The 19737-nt window shown below is 45.5% G+C and overlaps 1 protein-coding gene across 3 annotated transcripts in view; it reads left to right on the top strand.

Moving 5' to 3' along the window:
* The window catches only part of HMCN1 (hemicentin 1), a 443635-nt gene that overhangs the window by 190096 nt on the left and 233802 nt on the right, over positions 1-19737 (top strand). For all 3 annotated transcript variants that reach the window (XM_056523646.1, XM_056523647.1, XM_056523648.1), the window contains 5 exons: positions 10068-10346; positions 11999-12280; positions 15620-15728; positions 17499-17668; positions 18471-18622. In XM_056523646.1, coding sequence (XP_056379621.1) covers positions 10068-10346; positions 11999-12280; positions 15620-15728; positions 17499-17668; positions 18471-18622 — 992 coding nt within the window. The remainder of the gene's footprint in view (positions 1-10067; positions 10347-11998; positions 12281-15619; positions 15729-17498; positions 17669-18470; positions 18623-19737) is intronic.

The raw sequence follows: 19737 nt of genomic DNA, 5'->3' as shown, positions 1-19737 counted from the left end.
AACACACAATTATGTCACAGTACAGGGATAATACACACAGTGATGTCACAGTACAGGGATAAGGCACACAGTGATGTCACAGTACAGGGATAATATACACAGTGATGTCACAGTACAGTGATAATACACACAGTGATGTCACAGTACAGGTATAATACACACAGTGATGTTACAGTACATGGATAATACACACAGTGATGTCACAGTACAGGGATAATACACAGTGATGTCACAGTACAGGAATAACACACAATGATGTCACAGTACAGGGATAATACACACAGGGATGTCACAGTACAGGGATAAGGCACACAGTGATGTCACAGTACAGGGATAATATACACAGTGATGTCACAGTACAGAGATAATGCACAGTGATGTCACAGTACAGGGATAATACACAGTGATGTCACAGTACAGGGATAATACACACAGTGATGTCACAGTACAGGGATAACACACAATGATGTCACAGTACAGGGATAATACACACAGTGATGTCACAGTACAGGGATAACACACAATTATGTCACAGTACAGGGATAATACACACAGTGATGTCACAGTACAGGGATAAGGCACACAGTGATGTCACAGTACAGGGATAATACACACAGTGATGTCACAGTACAGAGATAATACACACAGTGATGTCACAGTACAGGGATAATACACAGTGATGTCACAGTACAGGGATAATACACAGTGATGTCACAGTACAGGGATAATACACAGTGATGTCACAGTACAGGGATAATACACACAGTGAGGGGTGAGGATTAACAGGAGTCAGGGCCCAGTATTGATAGTGTAACCTGTATAACCTGCCAGCCATGCCAGACTGTTGAGACCCAATTAGCTCCTAGCAGGCTATAACTACCCCTCCCCCTTATTACAATAATTTATTAAATAAAAACTGACACAACAACAATTCAACTTTTCCGTGGGTGGGGATCGGCCACAGCTTTATTTATAAAATTACTTATATAAATAACAATTTAACTGTAACAAAGACACCGATTGGCTTCTTGCCAACCCGAGAGGTGCTGCCACACTGTCCTGTGTGGAGGTCTACCCCGGGTTGACCCCGCTTTCACCGTCTTCTTACCGCCAAGCTGTGACTTACAATAAACAGACATACAAAAAAGGGAAAAAGGGAGGGAGGGAGGGCAAAACTCCAGGTCCTGGGCAGATTGAGGGTGGAAGGGAGGCACCACAGATATAAATACCCAGGGGAGGGCCCCTGAAAGCCCGGGAAACTATTAAGCCCCTGATTGGTGCACTCCTTCCCCCCCACCCATGGGACATACCACTATATTTACCCACAAGTTTTACAGGCGGGGGAGGGGGCTAAAAAACCTTGCCTGTACATTTCTTAACCCCTTAACTGCTCACCAGTCAGGGGGCAAGCTAGTTATGCACAGCTTGCCCCTCCAGACTGTTGAGACCCAATTAGCTCCTAGCAGGCTATAACTACCCCTCCCCCTTATTACAATAATTTATTAAATAATAACTGACACAACAACAATTCAACTTTTCCGTGGGTGGAGATCGGCCACAGCTTTATTTATAAAATTACTTATATAAATAACAATTTAACTGTAACAAAGACACCGATTGGCTTCTTGCCAACCCGAGAGGTGCTGCCACACTGTCCTGTGTGGAGGTCTACCCCGGGTTGACCCCGCTTTCACCGTCTTCTTACCGCCACGGAGGAGACCAGTTGGCCCTACACTGGGCTCCGACCCCCACCCAAGAGACACTGGATAGCCAACACCTGGGGCCAACTCAGCCCCCCGAACACACCCAAAACATTTCCTCTCCAGGAAATCCGCCCAACACATTTCCTCTCCAGGAAATCTGCCCAACACATTTCCTCTCCAGGAAATCCGAGGTACCTGCCGCCAGGACCTATGTTTTTGCATTTCCTTTTTTTATTTTTATTTTTTTATTTTTTATTTTTATTTTTTGCACTAACTCTTGTGTGAACTCATCTCTCTCAGACTCGCCCATACACCGAAGCGAGCCGCAGCACTCGCACCTTCTTGCGGAAAGCCGCTCGCAAAACAAAAACACATATGGGAAACATCAAACTGGGCGAAAATAGCAACGCAACATGCAGATCGCCCGCGCTACCCTCTCCGGAAACCAAGCCCTCTCCGCCGACACCGATACAAAAGTGAGCGAATCCCAAACTCACAAAACCCCATCCTACAAAGAGAAGCCAAAACCCAAAACAGACAATCGAGGGCGGGGAGCAAAAAAGAAAAAAAAGGGGGGGGGAGGCCCCCGCCGCAGTCCAGTCAACAATAGGACGACAACCGGAAAAAACAGTCATTCGTGGACCCTCATGCAGCACAAGCTGTGTCACAGCACTAAGCAGTCTCGGACCAACGGACCTGAAAACGCACAAAATAGGCACCCAAAAAACACATCAGACACCCAAGTGCCATGGAAGGAGACGAGGAGAAAGAAAGTGCCCCATCCACCTAGCCCCGAAAAAAGCCAGCGCAAAACCTCGGATCAGAAAAAAATAAATAAATAAAAAATAAAAAAAACAACGCAAAAGCGACAACCAAAAATCCAACCCACAGCCGCCACCAAGCGACCCAAAAACTGATAGGAAAAACCGATCGCCGACAGCAAGGTCACCCGCTCCCGGGCCCAGCCCTTAGGTATACACCAACATCCCACCAACCGCAAAGCAGAAAAGAAAAATCACCACCCGCCATGCGGCAACCTCAACCCACTGGATCGCAGCACAGCGGGAAAGCCAAGCAATTTATATATATATATATATATATATATATTTTCTTTTTTTTTTTTTTTTTTTGCATTGAGTAGTAGGTGATTCTCACGAACAGGTGAAGATACCCAGCGTCACATACTAAGAATGTTAATTGGATACATGCAGAATACAGCCCAAATCTCGAACCTCCTTGGATAGGAGACACAGCAGTTAACTTATTTTATCACAGCCTATCAAAACGAAATAGGAAATCAAACAGCAGAACCTTGTAGGTACAAAAACAAATCACCTATCCACAGACACATTTGGAACCTCCGGGACCCTCCTCGACTGTAGACATCCCGGCCTCCACACCAACCCCAACCACTCGCAAGCGCCTCACCGTGAGTGCGACCAAGTCGCAGGAGCCACCAAAGTGGACCAAGAAATACACCACTCTCCACGATGACCCACAGGCCGAAAGTTTAACCACAACACTGTATCACTCAGTCCTACCCCGGGACCCGAACCCGAGGTGGTCTCCCATTCCACAGCCACAGGAGCAAACCTTCCGGCTCCACCCGAGGGAGCAACCTCCGGAACCACTGCCAGAGAACGGGACAAAGCGTCAACACCCAATACCGACCCCAGGGAGTACAGCCGCAAAATAAACCTTAACTCCAAACAGCGAAGCACTAGGTGCAACAAGCCGAGCGCAGGAAGAAAGCTGAAAGAAAGAAATAATAGCAGTGACAACGCCCCAAATGTCAGACCGACAAAACGCCCTCGATCACTCAAATCACACCCTAAAAAGAAAAGCATCACCATATTAAAGCGCAATCAAGCGCAGGGGCCACGCCAACCCACACAGTGTCGTTACAATTCGAGAACATGAGCTGCCGAAGCAAGCACCCAAAGTCCCACAACCAACACCAAAGGAAAAAGCGCAAACAAAAACCCAAACATGGCAGAAACCCACTGACTACCAAGACACCCAGTAGTAAACCACCCTGCAGCACCATTGGAAAACCAAAACACCACACCAGCAACCAACCAAACCAGCCACACCTGGGAACAGAGCGAGCTCCCCATGAGCTGCAACGGGGGACTGAAAGCAGGCCTGACCACTGCATTACACCTGAAAAACCCCAACCAACCGTAACGTCACCAGGGGCACATATGCGGGGACACAGATACCACACACCCTCGGCAGCCAGAGACAACCTGCAGGAAAAAACTCCGCCCAGAAACACATTCCACGTGGAACATTCAGTAAACCAGCAAGGACCGGAATCGGGGCACCTAGCGAGCCCTGATGAAACCAAAACAGAGAAAACGCAATCACTCCCTGACCACAGGAAAGCAGCAAACCAACGCCAACACGGCATGCGGAACCCATGCTAATCTCCTCAGCATCGTGCCAATTCTAACATATGTGCTGCCGAAGTGAGCACAAAATATGGACGCTTCACAAATTTGTGCGTCAGCCTTGCAGCAACAAACCACACCCCAACAAGTGTAAAGCACAGGAGAATCACCCTCCGGAATACCACCACGAACAGAAGAACCCACACAGGCAAGACAAACGGAGACACTAGCGAAACCTACCCACCGCCACATCAGCCAAAGCACCCAGCACGACATACAGGAGTACCATGCCTACATGAGATTGGGCAAAACAGGAAAAAACATCAGACAGATACACTAGGACAAATGGAGCAGCGGAGAGAGACTACAACTTAAGATGGAGAGATAAACCAAACAAAGGGGGAGAAAAACCCAAAGAAACAAAACCGCGACTGGCACCGATTCAGGAAAAGGAACAAGCCTCGGGAGCTAAGTCAGCAAAACCCCGGCCACCCAGAGCGTAAGGCCAAAAGACCACACACCCAAGCGCGCACTGCAAAAATGATACCCTACCAAAGCACCCCGTCAAGAAGAGACGTACCCAAATCACAACCAGAGACCAACATAGACATAACACCCATATCCGAGACCCAAACCCAACAAACACACGGGACAAAAGGACGAACACTACACAGAACATAGCCATAAGCACACAAACCAGGGAAGGGGCCAAGCCCCACATCAGAACACTCACCAATTCCAGAAAATGGAGAAGCACAACAGCTGGAGGAACCACTTCACCACAGCCGCAGGCGTGGGACAAGGCACGCTGGAGACCGCTGGATCGTGGGCACTCGGCCGCTGCCGGAAACCACGCCGTGAAACCAGCAGTAGAGGACTCTGAGGGAGAACCCCTGCGGGAAAAACCGAAACACCTACTCCCTGCAAGTGAGAAGAAGGCCGCCTGTGCCGCCTCCCAGGGCCAGAGCGAGAGCGGCGACAAATACGTCTATGCCCCCATCCGGCCCCAGAGGGGGAAGAGCAACACAAAATCAGGGGAGCACTCCCTACCCCTCCACGGGGGGCATTGGAGAGGCAGGAGGAAGGAGGAGAGCAGCGGCAGCAGGGGGGGGGGGGGTTGGGAACTCTGGGCGGAAAGGTGACGGGGAGGCGTGGGGGCGCAGTGGCTGCAAGAACCATGGGGAGCACTGGAGGAGCACGAGGAAAAAGGGGGGCAGCAGCAGCCACGGCTGCAGTGGGCAGGGGGAGAGTGCTAGTGTGGTGGGGGTAAGGAGCCGGGCAAAGGAGTGGGGACGGTATGAGGGCTCATATAGTTGGCGTTGTGATTGGAAGCTGTCCGCAGTACCATTGTCGTTTTGATTGAGTTTGAGATCACTGTTTAGTCATACTTACGGTATAAAAAAGGGATCCAAAATACGCTATTTTGGACTGTGAAATGTATTCATTCAAGTAATATTACTTATTTATGTATTTTATTAATTGATTAAATTATTTGAATTTTTTTTTATTATTATTATTTTTTTTTAAATACGCGTACGCCATAGATGGAGCGCCTCAAAGGACGATATATTTTTTATACTACGGACATGTACGCACGCGGACGATACCACACATGTGTATGTTTATTGTAATATACAGTATTTTATGTGTTATTATTAATTTATTTTATAAAAAAAATAAAAAAAAATCTTTTTATTTTTTTTTTATTTATTATTATTGTTATATATATATATATATATATATATATATATATATATTTTATTATTATAATTATTATAATTATTTTTTTTTTTTTAAATTAATTAATTAATTAATTAATTTATTTTTTTATGGGGAAAAAGGGGGGGGGTGATCAAACGTGAAATATTGCAAGGGTTAAACAACCTTTATTAACTAAACTATTCAAATCCTTCAACTTTATTTTTGCACTTTTTTTTTTTTTTTTGCAATGCTATAGCTCCCCTAGGAGCTATAACACTGCACACGCTGAACCTGACACCGATCACTTGCCATGTATTAACATGGCAATGATCGGTGTTATCAAGGATTGATTGCTCAAGCCTGAATTTCAGGCTTGGAGCAATCAATCGAGGAGCGGACGCGCAGGAGGCAGGTGAGCGACCCTCCTGCTGCGTCCCAGCTGATCGGGACATCGCGATTTTATTGCGATGGTCCCGATCAGCCCGCTGAGCAGCCGGGATGCGTTCAATTACATTTTCAGACGCGGCGATGAAATCTGAACGCCGCGTCTAAAGAGGTAATGCCGGACATCTGCAAGATCGGCGATGTCCGGCATTAGCAGGGGTCCTGGTTGCTAACAGCAACCGGGATCCGCCGGCTACAATGCGCGCTCACATTGTGAGAGCGCATTATAGCTGGGGACGCGCAAATGGACGTTACTAAACGTCCATTTGCGCAAAAGGGGGGTTAACGCATCAGCCACCGAGGGGCCGCCACCTCCAGAGCGGAGGGGACAAGGGGGGGGGGGGGGGGGTGAAGGAGACCGCAACAGGGGGGGGGGGTGAGTGGGCGCATACAGGGGGGAAAAAAGAGGCGGACGGGGCAAGGGGAAATCAGAGCCTGGTCCAGGAGCACGCACGGAGGAGGGATCAAAGCACAGGCAGGGGAGAGGGCAAAAGGACGGGACAAGGCTCGCAGGGATTACAGTGGGAAGGGAGGGCAGGACTAATAAGAGGTCCGCCAGCCTCCCGAGCCCGCCATGGACGCAACAGGAGGGGAGGCCAGCTCAGCCACAAGGGAGCATGCCATCCCTCACCCTCCTGTTCCATCCAGGCTATAAATAAGGGGCAGCAACATACCCACCAGCAGCCAAAACTCCAGGTCCTGGGCAGATTGAGGGTGGAAGGGAGGCACCACAGATATAAATACCCAGGGGAGGGCCCCTGAAAGCCCGGGAAACTATTAAGCCCCTGATTGGTGCACTCCTTCCCCCCCCACCCATGGGACATACCACTATATTTACCCACAAGTTTTACAGGCGGGGGAGGGGGCTAAAAAACCTTGCCTGTACATTTCTTAACCCCTTAACTGCTCACCAGTCAGGGGGCAAGCTAGTTATGCACAGCTTGCCCCTCCAGAACATCTCTTCTGTTGCACTCTGGTCCTTCCTCTGACCCCAGCAGGCCTCCGTATGAGTCTCTGATCACATGACCAGCAGGGGGAGGAGCTGAGCTGGAGGCCGATATCACTCAGTGTATGGCAGTGTTTCCCAAGCAGTGAGCTTTTTGCTGTCTGGGCATGCTGGGAGCTGTGGTTTTAAACAGCTGGATGCACACTGCTTGGGAAACATTGCTGTATGGGGGCAGTGAAGGGGTCCATATACAGTATACACACACTGGACAAGCTTTGTGGTGGAGGGGTGTGATGTAAAGGGCAGATGTTGTTACCCTAGGGGCAGATGGCATTAACTCGTGGCTCCAGGGCATGGTTTATCCCCAATACCACCCGAAGGTATACCGCTGGATCCTGGGTCAGGCTCGGGGGCAATAATGACTCCGACGCCAAGTCACAGACAACGGTAGCTTTACTGAGGTTAGACAGGGGAAAAATTCTATACAGTTCTGCCAGGCCCATCGAGGTGACCAGTGACTTCAGAGACCTTAACCCCTTCCCGCTATAGGACGAATGCATACGTCCAATCATCCGACACGTTCGCGCAATTGGACGTATGCATACGTCATAGTGATCTCCGGCACTGCCGCAGGCAGCACAGGAGATCGGCGACGGGACCCGGCTGTCAATCACAGCCGGAGTGCCGCCGCAGCTGCCGGAGCCGCGATCGTGCCGTTCCCGGCAGCCTTAACCCCATAGATGCCGTGATCAATCCTGATCACGGCATCTATGGTGTTAACAGGGGGAGCGCTCTCCCCCTGTTCTCCAACGGCGGTGCCGCGATGCAATCGCGGGGTCGCTGTTGGTTGCTATGGCAGCAGGAGGTCAGATCATGACCTCCTGTCTGCCTGCTACGGAAGCCTGTGAGATCCATCCAGAGGCTGTAGTGTCTGCAGCTCATCAGGTCATACTGTGCTGCAGTTCAAATGTGTTGCACCATAGTATAACCTGAAAAAAGTGTAAAAAATTTAAAGTTCTTCAATAAAAGTATAAAGTGTAAAAAAATAAAATGGCCCTTTCCCAATAAAAGCCCTGTATTATCACCAAAAATATCAAAAACACAAATCATATACATAATAGATATTGCCACGTCTGCAATGACGTGTACTATAAAACTATAATGTAAATTATCCCGCACAGTGAACGCCATAAAAAAAAACATAAAAAAAAGTGCAAAATTCGCCAATTTTGGTACAAATAGCGGAATAAAAAAGATCAAAAGGTAGCACGTAGCAAAAAAATTATACCAATAAAAAGCACAGCTCATTCCGCAAAAAATAAGCCGTTGAATGAAAAATAAAAAAGTTACCTCTGTTAGAAAATGAATGGCAGAAAAAGAATTTTGCTCAGAAAAGGAAAAAGAACATAGAAAGCGACATAAAATGGGTATCACCATAATCGTACTGACCCACAGAATAAGTATAACATCACTTTTACCGCACAGTGTACACTATAAAAATAAAAACGCCAGAAATTTTCCAGTTTTTTTACAATATTTTGAAGTTTTTCACAAAAAATGCTACATGTGTCAACAAAAATGTACCAATTATATAAAGTACAATATGTCACGAAAAAACTATCTCAGAATCGCTCTGCTCAGGAAAAGCGTTCTAAAGTTATTACCATTTAAAGAGTTACATGTCAAATTTAAAAAAAAAAGAGCCTGGTCATAGAGGTAATTAATGGGTCGGTCCTTAAGGGGTTAAAGCGTACCCGTCAGATCCAACAAAAATACATGTTTTTTTAAATATATCACTCAGTACCTAATCCTGACCATGTACATCTAATTTTTATGTGTCTAGTACCTTTATTTATTTTTTATTACACTTTTAATTTAGCTCACTAGTCTGAATTCCTCTCAAAGGGAGGGGGCGTGGCCTCACTGTGCAGGTCTCCGCCCCCTCCCTCAGTATGCTGTCTGCTCACATCTCCCCTAGCATTAGCAAAACTACAACTCCCAGCTTGTCCTCACTGACAGTAGTGAGACACAAGCTGACAGTGGGAGGACTCACAGCTGTCAATCAAGGAAGTGTGTCCATGACATAGGTGATGATGCATGGACAGAGCAGGACTAGTATGTGTCCAAGCAGGCAGGGGGGGGGGGGGGGGCAGTTGTTTGACTGACTTTTTCAGTATGAAATACTGAAAATGTTCTAATGAAAGCAATTGCAAAACCTATTGCTATTGCATGCTTTACAACATATCAAAAGTTTGTGTATCTGACAGTGCCCATTTAAGTGCTTGCTGGGACTTGTAGTAGAGGTAGACAATTTAGTGCAGGCCACGTTGACTAGACAGATGACTTTGACGTGACTGACTTGTGACTGACAAGACTGTGATTGTGGTTACTTGCAGGTTTGTAGCTTGTGGCTGCAGGCTGGACATGAGGCCTCCTATAACTCTGGACACACACTGCAAATTGTTTAGTAAGAATTTAAACCTGTTTCATTTTTGCACCCCCCCCCCCCTTGGGTCTGCAGCGTCAGCGCCCTAAAGCAGCCGCTTGGGCCACCTTATTATTGCGCTGGACCTGATTATTGGACAATAAAACTTTGGAAATTAAGTAAGAGTTTTTCTGCTTCTTATAGTCCACATCTATGCAGCGCCTACTGTGGGGTTTTTCGTTTTTGCCTATTCTATCCCTGGTATATGAGCACCTTAATATGCAGGTCTTCTCCTCATCCTCTGAATGTAAATAGGAGTTCTCCCAACTATTCATAGAGACGAAGTGCAGCCAACCATTCATGTGTATGGGATGGGATGAGAAAGAGAACTGTTAGCCAAACAAGTGCCCAGCCCTCGATCTAAATGGCCTCTTTTCCATGTTTTCTCTTTATAGTTCCACCCAGCATTAAGGATGGAAACACCACCAGCGAGTTATCATTTCTGGTGAATAGTGAGATCAGCTTGGAATGTGATGCCTGGGGGATCCCACACCCTACAATTACATGGTATAAAGAAGGGGAAACAATTCTTTCCAGTACTCGTGTCATTTTTATTGAGAATGGCAAATATCTACAAATTTCTGAAGCCAAGACTACAGATTCTGGAAAATTCACGTGTCATGTGGCGAATGTTGCCGGGAAAGCAGAGAAGGCGTATGTGCTGGATATTTATGGTAAATTATTTCATTGTTTTATGATTTTCTCATTTCTAATTTGAAACAGGCAGCAGCTATGTGCCTAGGCAAAAATTGAAAGAGAGGCCGTCCAAACCTTAAAGGGGTAGTCCAGTGGTGAAAAACGTATCCACTATCCTAAGGATAGGGGATAAGTTTGAGATCACGGGGGTCCCCTGCGATCTCTCTGTACGGGGGCCAGGCTCTCCGGCCAGATAGCGGGTGTCGACCCCCGCACGAAGCGGCGGCCAACACGCCCCCTCAATACATCTCAATGGCAGAGCCGGAGATTGCTGAAGGCAGCGCTTCGGCTCTGCCATAGAGTTGTATTGAGGGGGCGTGTCGGCCGCCGCCTTCCCGCGGGCTGTCGGGGCTCCGTACAGGAGATTGCAGGGGGCCCCAGCAGTCGGACCCCCCCGCGGTCTCAAACTTATCCCCTATCTTTAGGATAGGGGATAACTCTTTCACCACTGAGTCACCACTGGACTACTCCTTTAAAGGGGCCTATCCATAGGATAAGCCATCAATAGATGTTTAGTGGGGTGCCAACACACTGCTATGGGTAATTGCACAAGTTGTGAAAAATGTTCTGTGTCTTGGGAAAAATGGAAAGACTCGGAAATATTTTGAAAAAGTGACATTTTGCTCTGGGCCTGTAGGTCCAACACCTTAACTCCTCTAAGACTAAGTTCACCAGTGTTGCGCTTCGTCATGTTCAAGTCCCATTGACTTTGAATGGGTTCTGTCTGTTTTTTGTTGAGTGGCGTAAAAATTGCTGCTTGCAGTATATACTGGACTTAATCAGCAGAGCTCCTTTGAATGGAGCTCAAGACTGGTGTGAACTTGGCCTAATGGGATTATATTCTTGTAATGTGACATATTATTTAAATCAGAGATTTATTTTCAAAATATTTTTGGCCAGCTCATTAATATTTCAATATTTGTGTTTTAAAGAGCTGACCCAATAGGTTATGGTGTTCTGTAACTCACTTTCAGCTTTGATGTATAGACTGGAACAGATGAGCCGAGTCATTTCACTATTAATAGAGGGTGGGTAATTTAGCTGTAAAATTGACAGGCTTGGAGCTACTGCACATGTGCGAAAATGTCTGCTCTCAAGCCTCTGCTGTCCATTTTTTTTTCTTTAAATCAACTGGTGCCAGAAAGATAAACAGATTTGTAAATGACTTCTATTAAAAAAATCTTTACCTTTCCAGTACTTTTTAGCAGCTGTATGCTACAGAGGAAATTATTTTCTTTTTGCAAAAATATTAATTGACTTTTGTCAAGGCCAAAATGAAGAAATCCACAACCCCCCCCCCCCCCAAAAAAAAAAACACTTATCTCCTATCCACAGGACAGGGAGCACGGGCTCCATTCATTCCTATGGGAGCGCGGAAAAGAGCTAGAGTACAACTCTCCTGGAATCATCGGCGCTTCCATAGGAATGGAGGGCGGGGCATCTTCCAGTAGACGTAACGGGCTTCTCAGTGAGAGCGCCGATGTCCTGCCCTGGAGATTGCGGGGGGTCCCAGCGTTCGGAACCCTGCGATCAGCTACTGATCCCCTATCCTGTGGATAAAAGATATGTTTTTTTCCGCAGGAGTACTCCTTTAAGGGGTTAATATCTTAATTGTGTGTTTTGATATAAGTTCCAGCTACAATTGATGGAGATCTGAGCAGCCTGCAAGCCAAAAAAGTGATCACCGGTGAGCCCCTTATCCTGGAGTGTGAAGCCCGCGGCCATCCATTACCACTCATCACCTGGCTGAAAGAAGGAGTGCCGGTGGAGACCAGCGACAACATCCGTCTTCTGTACAATGGCAAGAAGCTGGAGATTAAAAATACCGGGGAGCAGAACCAAGGACAGTATACGTGTGTGGCTACCAATATAGCCGGAGAGACTGAAATCAAATATGATGTTCTTGTTTTAGGTAAGTTAGATGTTCCATCCCGGGGCTGACTTATTCTATTATAGCCATTATGATGATAGCGGTTGGATCTGCACTTATGGGCCATGCAATATTTTACTGGGGAAAAATCTATAAAGTACATCTTGCTTTCTGGTGAAACCTTTTAGAAACTTGAAACAGGCCTGGGGATTATTGGCCAAGCCACAATCTCCAGAAATATAAAATATATAAATAGAAGATACTGTATGTAAGGGGCATAACTATGAACAAATGATATTTAGGTTTAGCTTCTGCCAAAATAGAAAAACCTCATGGTATTTAATAGGAAAAGAGAAACATAAAGAGGCGCCATAAAATGTAGCTTTTAATAAATATTTAATTTTTTATTCCACCAAAAGAAATAAAGTGAATACCCTAAACATGCAGAAGGATTGTAACACTCACGTTTCAGAAGACAGGAACACCGGTGGATGTGGATCCGCTGGACCTGTGTGGCAGATGACTCGGACCATACCAGGGAGCGGAGTCTAAGGTGACGCTGGTTTTCACCAGAGCCTGCTGAAAAGCGGGATGGACTTGCTGCGGCAGGTGGCACCCAGGTTGCTACCCCTGGCACGGCTCGACCTCACAGGCGGCTGAGGTGATGAGACACAGTAGGATAAAGCAGCTTGTAGTCAGGATAGCAGAAGTTCAGGGCAGGTTGCACAGTAGCGTAGTCAGGACGTAGCAGGATGTCAGTAGGCAGGTGGCACAAGAGCAAGGTCAGGTCACAGAGCAAAGGATCAGATACACGGCAAGGCAACTCTCAGGTATGCTTTCTCTCAGGCACAAGGCAACAAAGATCCGGCAGGGAAGTGTGGGAGGAGGAGGAATTTATCAATAAGCCACAAGTGTACTACACTAATGGGCGCACTGGCCCTTCAAATCTTAAAGCTCCGGCGCGCGCACGCCCTAGGGGACGGGGACACGCGCGCCGGAGCAGAGAGGCAGAGGTGGGGGCAGGAGAAGAACCTGATGAGTGACGGACTGGGATTCGCATGCGAGCGCATTCCACGATGCGAATCCCTGCCCCGCTGGCAGCAGCAGGTAACGGGACCATGTGCTCACAGCCGGCGTGTGCGGCCGGAGCACATAACGTAACAAGGATAATCTCAATGGCTCTAAAAATGAAGATCCTCTCGAAAATAAGATATATCAATGTTAATAATCCAAACGATAGGGGATAAGATGTCTGATCTCGGGGGTCCTGCTGCTCGGACCTGCATGATCTCTATGCAGCACACGGCGTTCTAACAGTATGTTTACAATGCTGGGTTCCTGCGGCAGGGTTTGTGACATCACACCACACCCCCTTGTGCTGTCATGCCATGCCCCCTCGTGACATCACAACCCTCGTGATCAGCTTCTTATGTTTAGGGGTGGAGTACCCCTTTAATATTTAAACTTAATAAATATCTAAAAAAAACTAGTATTTGGTAGACAACAGAATACCAATTCTGTAGATATTCTGATGGATTTTATATTGACTATTTATTAAAAGCTATATTTTACGGGAACTATATTTTACGGGAACTTTGTTTCTTTATTTTTTGTTTTTAAAAGGAAACTGTCATCAGATTTGACCATATTTAAAGCATATAAACCAATAAATTGAGGCCAAAAACAAACAAGGTATAGACCACTGTTCGGTGCCCAAAAATACTAGAGAACCTATATAGATGCACCAAACTGACACAGTATTAGGAGTAAATATAAATCTTTATTATAATCAGATAAGATAAAACATGATAAAAAATCAGCAGCAGTTAGAAAGAAAACGACTCCGAACACAGATATTAAATAATGTCCAATAGGCACATGGAATGGCACATAAATATAGGTATACAATACTCAATGAAAAGTATTCCTCCCTGAGGAAGCGAGTGAGCGAAACGACGTAGGGGTAGGCTCCCGACCTTTGTAAGTATAGCTGGGTGTCAGTTGGCTAGGTGCATGGACAGTCTTATATGTTTAATAAAACTTTTTTCAGGGACAACCGATGCTCCAACTTTTACCGAGGTGGCTTGTTTCCCCTCAGATATGTATGGTCAACATCCTTGTCTGCCTGTATTCATACTGCCGATAGCACTGGGCAAATGACACTATACTAGCTACACTTCTTTATATGTCCTTTTTGTTTACATTAGTGTACTGGGTTTACTTAGGCACCTTTAGGTGTATTCTTTATATATATACATGTATTGTGGCTTGTTTTTAAGTCCACTTTTCATTGAGTATTGTATACCTATATTTATGTGCCATTCCATGTGCCTATTGGACATTATTTAATATCTGTGTTCGGAGTCGTTTTCTTTCTAACTGCTGCTGATTTTTTATCATGTTTTATCTTATCTGATTATAATAAAGATTTATATTTACTCCTAATACTGTGTCAGTTTGGTGCATATTTAAAGCATAGCAATGCATTATGTATAGAAAAATCTTCTTTATTACCATGCCCGGGAGACGCTCCTGTTGGCAGGGATGGTGAAGATATGCAGTTTGAAAGGTGTCCCCCCCCGGCCTGTAAGTGGGCACCTGGGCAGGAGCCATCCTCTTCTAGTCACTTTTGCATGTACAGTAATCCTGCTCCCTAAGTAGACGAAGAGAGATGACACAGACTATGCTCAGGCTATCAATCATGCTGACGGGGCATAATTACAGCCTGAGCAGACAGGACTAGAAAAGGATGGCTCCTGCCCAGGGGGCTACTTACAGGCCTGTTGGGGACACCGTTTAAACTGCATATGCTCATTATCCCTGCTGACAGGAATAAGGTAGTCCCAACCATGGTGCCCGCCTCTATGCTACTAAGGTGCAGGGCGTATAAAAATCATAGTAACAAACAACACAATATGTAAGTCAGGAAAAGGTCAGGGCACAAAAGGGTGAACAAACAACAAAGCAACACAAACAGGGAATGCACAAACAAACGTAAACTTGTGTTTGAACAAGTCAAGTCAGTAACGGTGCTGTACAGAATCAAGAATCAGAATCTAAATGTGGTTGAGTAATTAGGAAAACAGGCCAAGAATATACACAAGATACACAGGTGAATAGTAAACCAGAGTCAGAGACAAGGAAAGTTCCTTCATCAACGGCAAGGAAATGGAGACAGAGTGCAGCTTAAATAAGCCAGCTCAGGAAGGTGTGGGCGCTAAGGCCGGACACAATTAGCCAGTCCTCCATGCCTTCTGATTGGCCCTAGTGTTGTCATGGCGATGCCACAAGTGAATGGGAGGGACTGGAGCTTCTGCCAGAGCAAGGGAAAGACACACACCTGTTACAATTATACTGTATTTTATTTTTTTACCCACTAAGTCCCGCCAACCATAGAAGATACAGACGACCCGGGAGATTACGTTGTTATTGCCAGTAACCCTATTGAACTGGAATGTTACGTTACAGGAACTCCCACACCTACAGTGAGGTAAGACAAGAGACGTGCTAAAAAAAACAAAAAACAATTGTAACAATATTTAGACCATTTTGTATTTTGTAACCCAATGCAACTGACAAATGTGATGAAATTGATGTTACGACAATTTTTGTGATTTATTGTTTGGGAATGAAAGGGTTTATCCGGAGAAGGACCATTTCTAGAGAATTCAGCTTACAGGGCAGACATCAGATAGGAGGCGTGGCGTGACGTTATGTCTCCGGCCACAGAAACCCAGCGTTTTAAACATACTGTTTAGAATGATAAATGCTGCACGGAGATCGTGGGGTCCCCAGTGGCAGTACCCCTGCAATCAGACATCTCATCCCCTATCCAAAGGATAGGGGATAAGATGTCTGTGGGCGGAGTACCCCTTTAATTCTAAATTGATTATAGTCTTTCTAACCGTGAATCATAGTAATGAAAATGGTAATCCAGGGTAGTTAAATGCCTGGTGATCCAGGGTAAGTTAGTGCCTGCTTTTATGGTGATTTAGGGTAGTTTGAAGGTTAAAGGGGTACTCTGCTGCTCAGCATTTGGAACAAACTGTTCCGAACGCTGATGCCGGGAGCTGGTGACCTCATAGTCCCACCCCCTCATGACGTCACGCCCCACCCCCTCAATGCAAGTCTATGGGAGGGGGCGTGACAGCCGTCACGCCCCCTCTCATAGACTTGCATTGAGGGGGAGGGGTGTGACGTCATGCGGGGACGGGACTATGATGTCACCAGCTCCCGGCATCAGCGTTCGGAACAGTTTGTTCCAAATGCTGAACAGCAGAGTACCCCTTTAATGTCTGCTTTACCGATGGTCTAGGGTAGTATATGTGTTAATGACCACTTCCCCAGTGGTATATAGTAGTTAAAGGGGTACTCTGGTGAAAACCTTTTTTCTTTTAAATCAACTGGTGCCAGAAAGTTAAACATATTTGTAAATTACGTCTATTAAAAAATCTTAATCCTTCCAGTACTTATTAGCTGCTGAATGCTACAGAGGAATTTCCTTTCTTTTTGGAACACTGATGACATCACGAGCACAGTGCTCTCTGCTGACATCTCTGTCCATCCCACCAAGGACAACAATAAATAAAGACTTATTATTATTATAATAACGTCAGCAAAGAGCACTGTGCTCGTGATGTCATCAGAGAGCATTCCAAAAAGAAAAGAATTTCCTCTGTAGTATTCAGCAGCTAATAAGTACAGGAAGGATTAAAAATTTTTAATAGAAGTAATTTACAAATCTGTTTAACTTTCCGGAGCCAGTTGATTTAAAAGAAAAAAGCTTTTCACCGGAGTACCCCTTTAAATGGGTTAATGTCTGCTTCCCTGTTAGTCTAGGGCACTGGTGGCCTATAGTTGTAGAAGTATTTATGGCTGCTTCCATGGTGGTCTAGGGTAGTATAGAAATGAATGCTTGGTTCCCCGCAGTAGTTTATCGACCTTTCCTGGCTCCAGCTATGTCTGCTGTGTCCTTTCTCTCTAGCAGGAAGCTGAACATGTCTTGCTCATCATGTTCAGCTTCCCTATATATCCCTGCACTGATCACCCAGATCAATGCAAAGGAGGGAGCTAGAGAACTGTACTGCTGTGCTATTAAAGTTCTGTGGTCAGTAAGGGAACCTCCTACTCGCGTGCCCCTTCCGATCAACCCCACTTAAAGGGCCAGCATCCTGCATCCCTACCTTCAGCTGGATGACTTACAGGCTTCTCTTGGCTTAATTCAAAGATGAATAGTTTTATTGCACTTTTTGTTTAAAAGGTGGCTGAAAAATGGAATCCCTCTTGACGTTGATGGTGAGGCACATCTTCAGGCAAATGGGCAAAAACTTGTTATTCTTGAATCAGAGTCTTCCGACAGTGGATCGTATGAGTGCATTGGGAAGAATGAAGCTGGGACCAGCACAAAGCTGTTTAACGTCAATGTGCACGGTAAGTCTTCATATAGGTATAGAACAGTGGTCTCAAACTGTGGCCCTCCAGATGTTGCAAAACTTTAACTCCCAGCATGCTGGGAGTTAAAGTTTTGCAACATCTGGAGGGCCATTTTTTGAGACCACTGGTTTAGAATCTTTAATGAATAGAGTGAAAAAGATGCATAACAGCTGTTGCAGATGCTGAAGGGGGGAGGACTACTATATTTTGTCAGGTCTGATCTTTTGCAGAATCTTTCCCATAGGACCTTAGTATCATCACTTTTTGCATTCAAGCAGTGGGGTCCATTCCTAACTTTCTATTTACTTTCTATTTTATTTAAAAATCTTAATCCTTCCTATACTTATCAGCTGCTGTATACTACAGAGGAAGTTCTTTTCTTTTTGAATTTCTTTTCTGTCTGACCACAGTGCTCTCTGCTGACACCTCTGTCCATTTTAGGAACTGTCCAGAGTAGGAGCAAATCCCCATAGCAAACCTCCCCTGCTCTGGACAGTTCCTAAAATGGACAGAGGTGTCAGCAGAGAGCACTGTGGCCAGCGAGAAAGGAAATTGACAAAGAAAAGAACTTCCTGTGGAGCATACAGCATCTTAGAAGTACTGGAAGGATTATGATTTTTAAATAGAAGTAATTTACAAATCTGTTTAACTTTCTGGCTCCAGTTGATTTAAATATTTTTTTTTCCAGCGGAGTACCCATTTAAAAGCAAATTGGAATATCAACAGTATAATGTCAATCATCACTCATAGAAACCTAATATTAGAGGCTAATATGACACATATCCTGTTTGTATTGCAGTTCACCCGTCCATTAAACCTGAGAAATCACCAATATCTGTTTTAATGCTGAAATCTGTAACGTTACAATGTATTGCTACTGGAATTCCTAGTCCTCACATTACCTGGTTAAAAGATGGGCTGCCTAATAACATCGCCAAAGGAAATATCAGAGTAAGTGCAAAATATACACCAACATGTCTTGTCATATGTCTATGTTATCTCTAAATGTCTACAGAAATATGTCAGAACCCCAACCTCTACAGTAAAATGGTCGTCTATGTCTATTAGGCTGGAATCCCACTTGTAATTTTTGATACAATAAAAGAGGAAAAGTATAAAGAAAAGATTTATACTTCTCTATTTTATATTCACTGTTGCACTTGTTTAAAAAAAGAAAGAAAGAAACAAAAAACATGTGTGATTCCAGCCTTAGGCCATGTTCACACATCAGAATTTCCGTGCCAGATTCCGCATTCCGGATTCTGCACCGAATGCATAGCCATCTATGAGAGGCCCATTCCTGTGTGGTCCTAGCACCGGCATGTTTATGCCGAAGCCTGCAGTTTGTGGGATGCCTCACGAAGATTATCTGTGCTGACATTCCGTATTGTGAACATAGTCTTAGAGTGCAAAGTAGCCTTCCAGAAGGAAGAGAGCTTGCTCTTTGGTGCCGCCTTTTGAAGATAACATTGTGGAACTCAAGGGGATGATAGGTGTTGTAGTGCAGACAAGCGGGGAATAGTGGTCCTTAAAGGGGTACTCCGCGATACAGGGGACAGAGCATCGGGATGTCACAGCTCTGCCCCCTTGTGACATCACGGCTGCCCCCTCAATGCAAGTCTATGGGAGGGGGCGTGACATCATGAGGGGGCGGAGCCGTGGCATAACGATGCTCCGGCCCCTGTATCGCCGGTCATTATGCACAGAGCGAGTGTACTCTGTGCAGTAATGATAGCGGGGTGCCGCAGTGGAGATCCCGGGGGTCCCCAGCAGCAGGACCCTGGCGATCTGACATCTTATCCCCTATGCTTTGGATAGGAGATAAGATGTCTAGGGGCGGAGTACCCCTTTAAGGGATGTAGGTGATAATGTGACATGGTAGAGTGGTGTAGCTAACCTGTTAATGTAGTTGAAGATATGATACAAGACAAATTAAATGCTCACTATTGTGAAGGGCCTACACGGATTAGCTTACTGTGGTGCCCCTACTTGTTACTATTACTAACAGATTTGTCGCACAATGCCCTGTGTGCAGGACATACACTGAAAAACTTTTAGTCACACAA

This window comes from Hyla sarda, chromosome 6 (genome assembly GCF_029499605.1).
Source record: "Hyla sarda isolate aHylSar1 chromosome 6, aHylSar1.hap1, whole genome shotgun sequence".
Taxonomy (NCBI): Eukaryota; Metazoa; Chordata; class Amphibia; order Anura; family Hylidae; genus Hyla; species Hyla sarda.
Note: the sequence above shows the minus strand (reverse complement) of the source record. Positions and strands in the feature narration are given on the sequence as shown.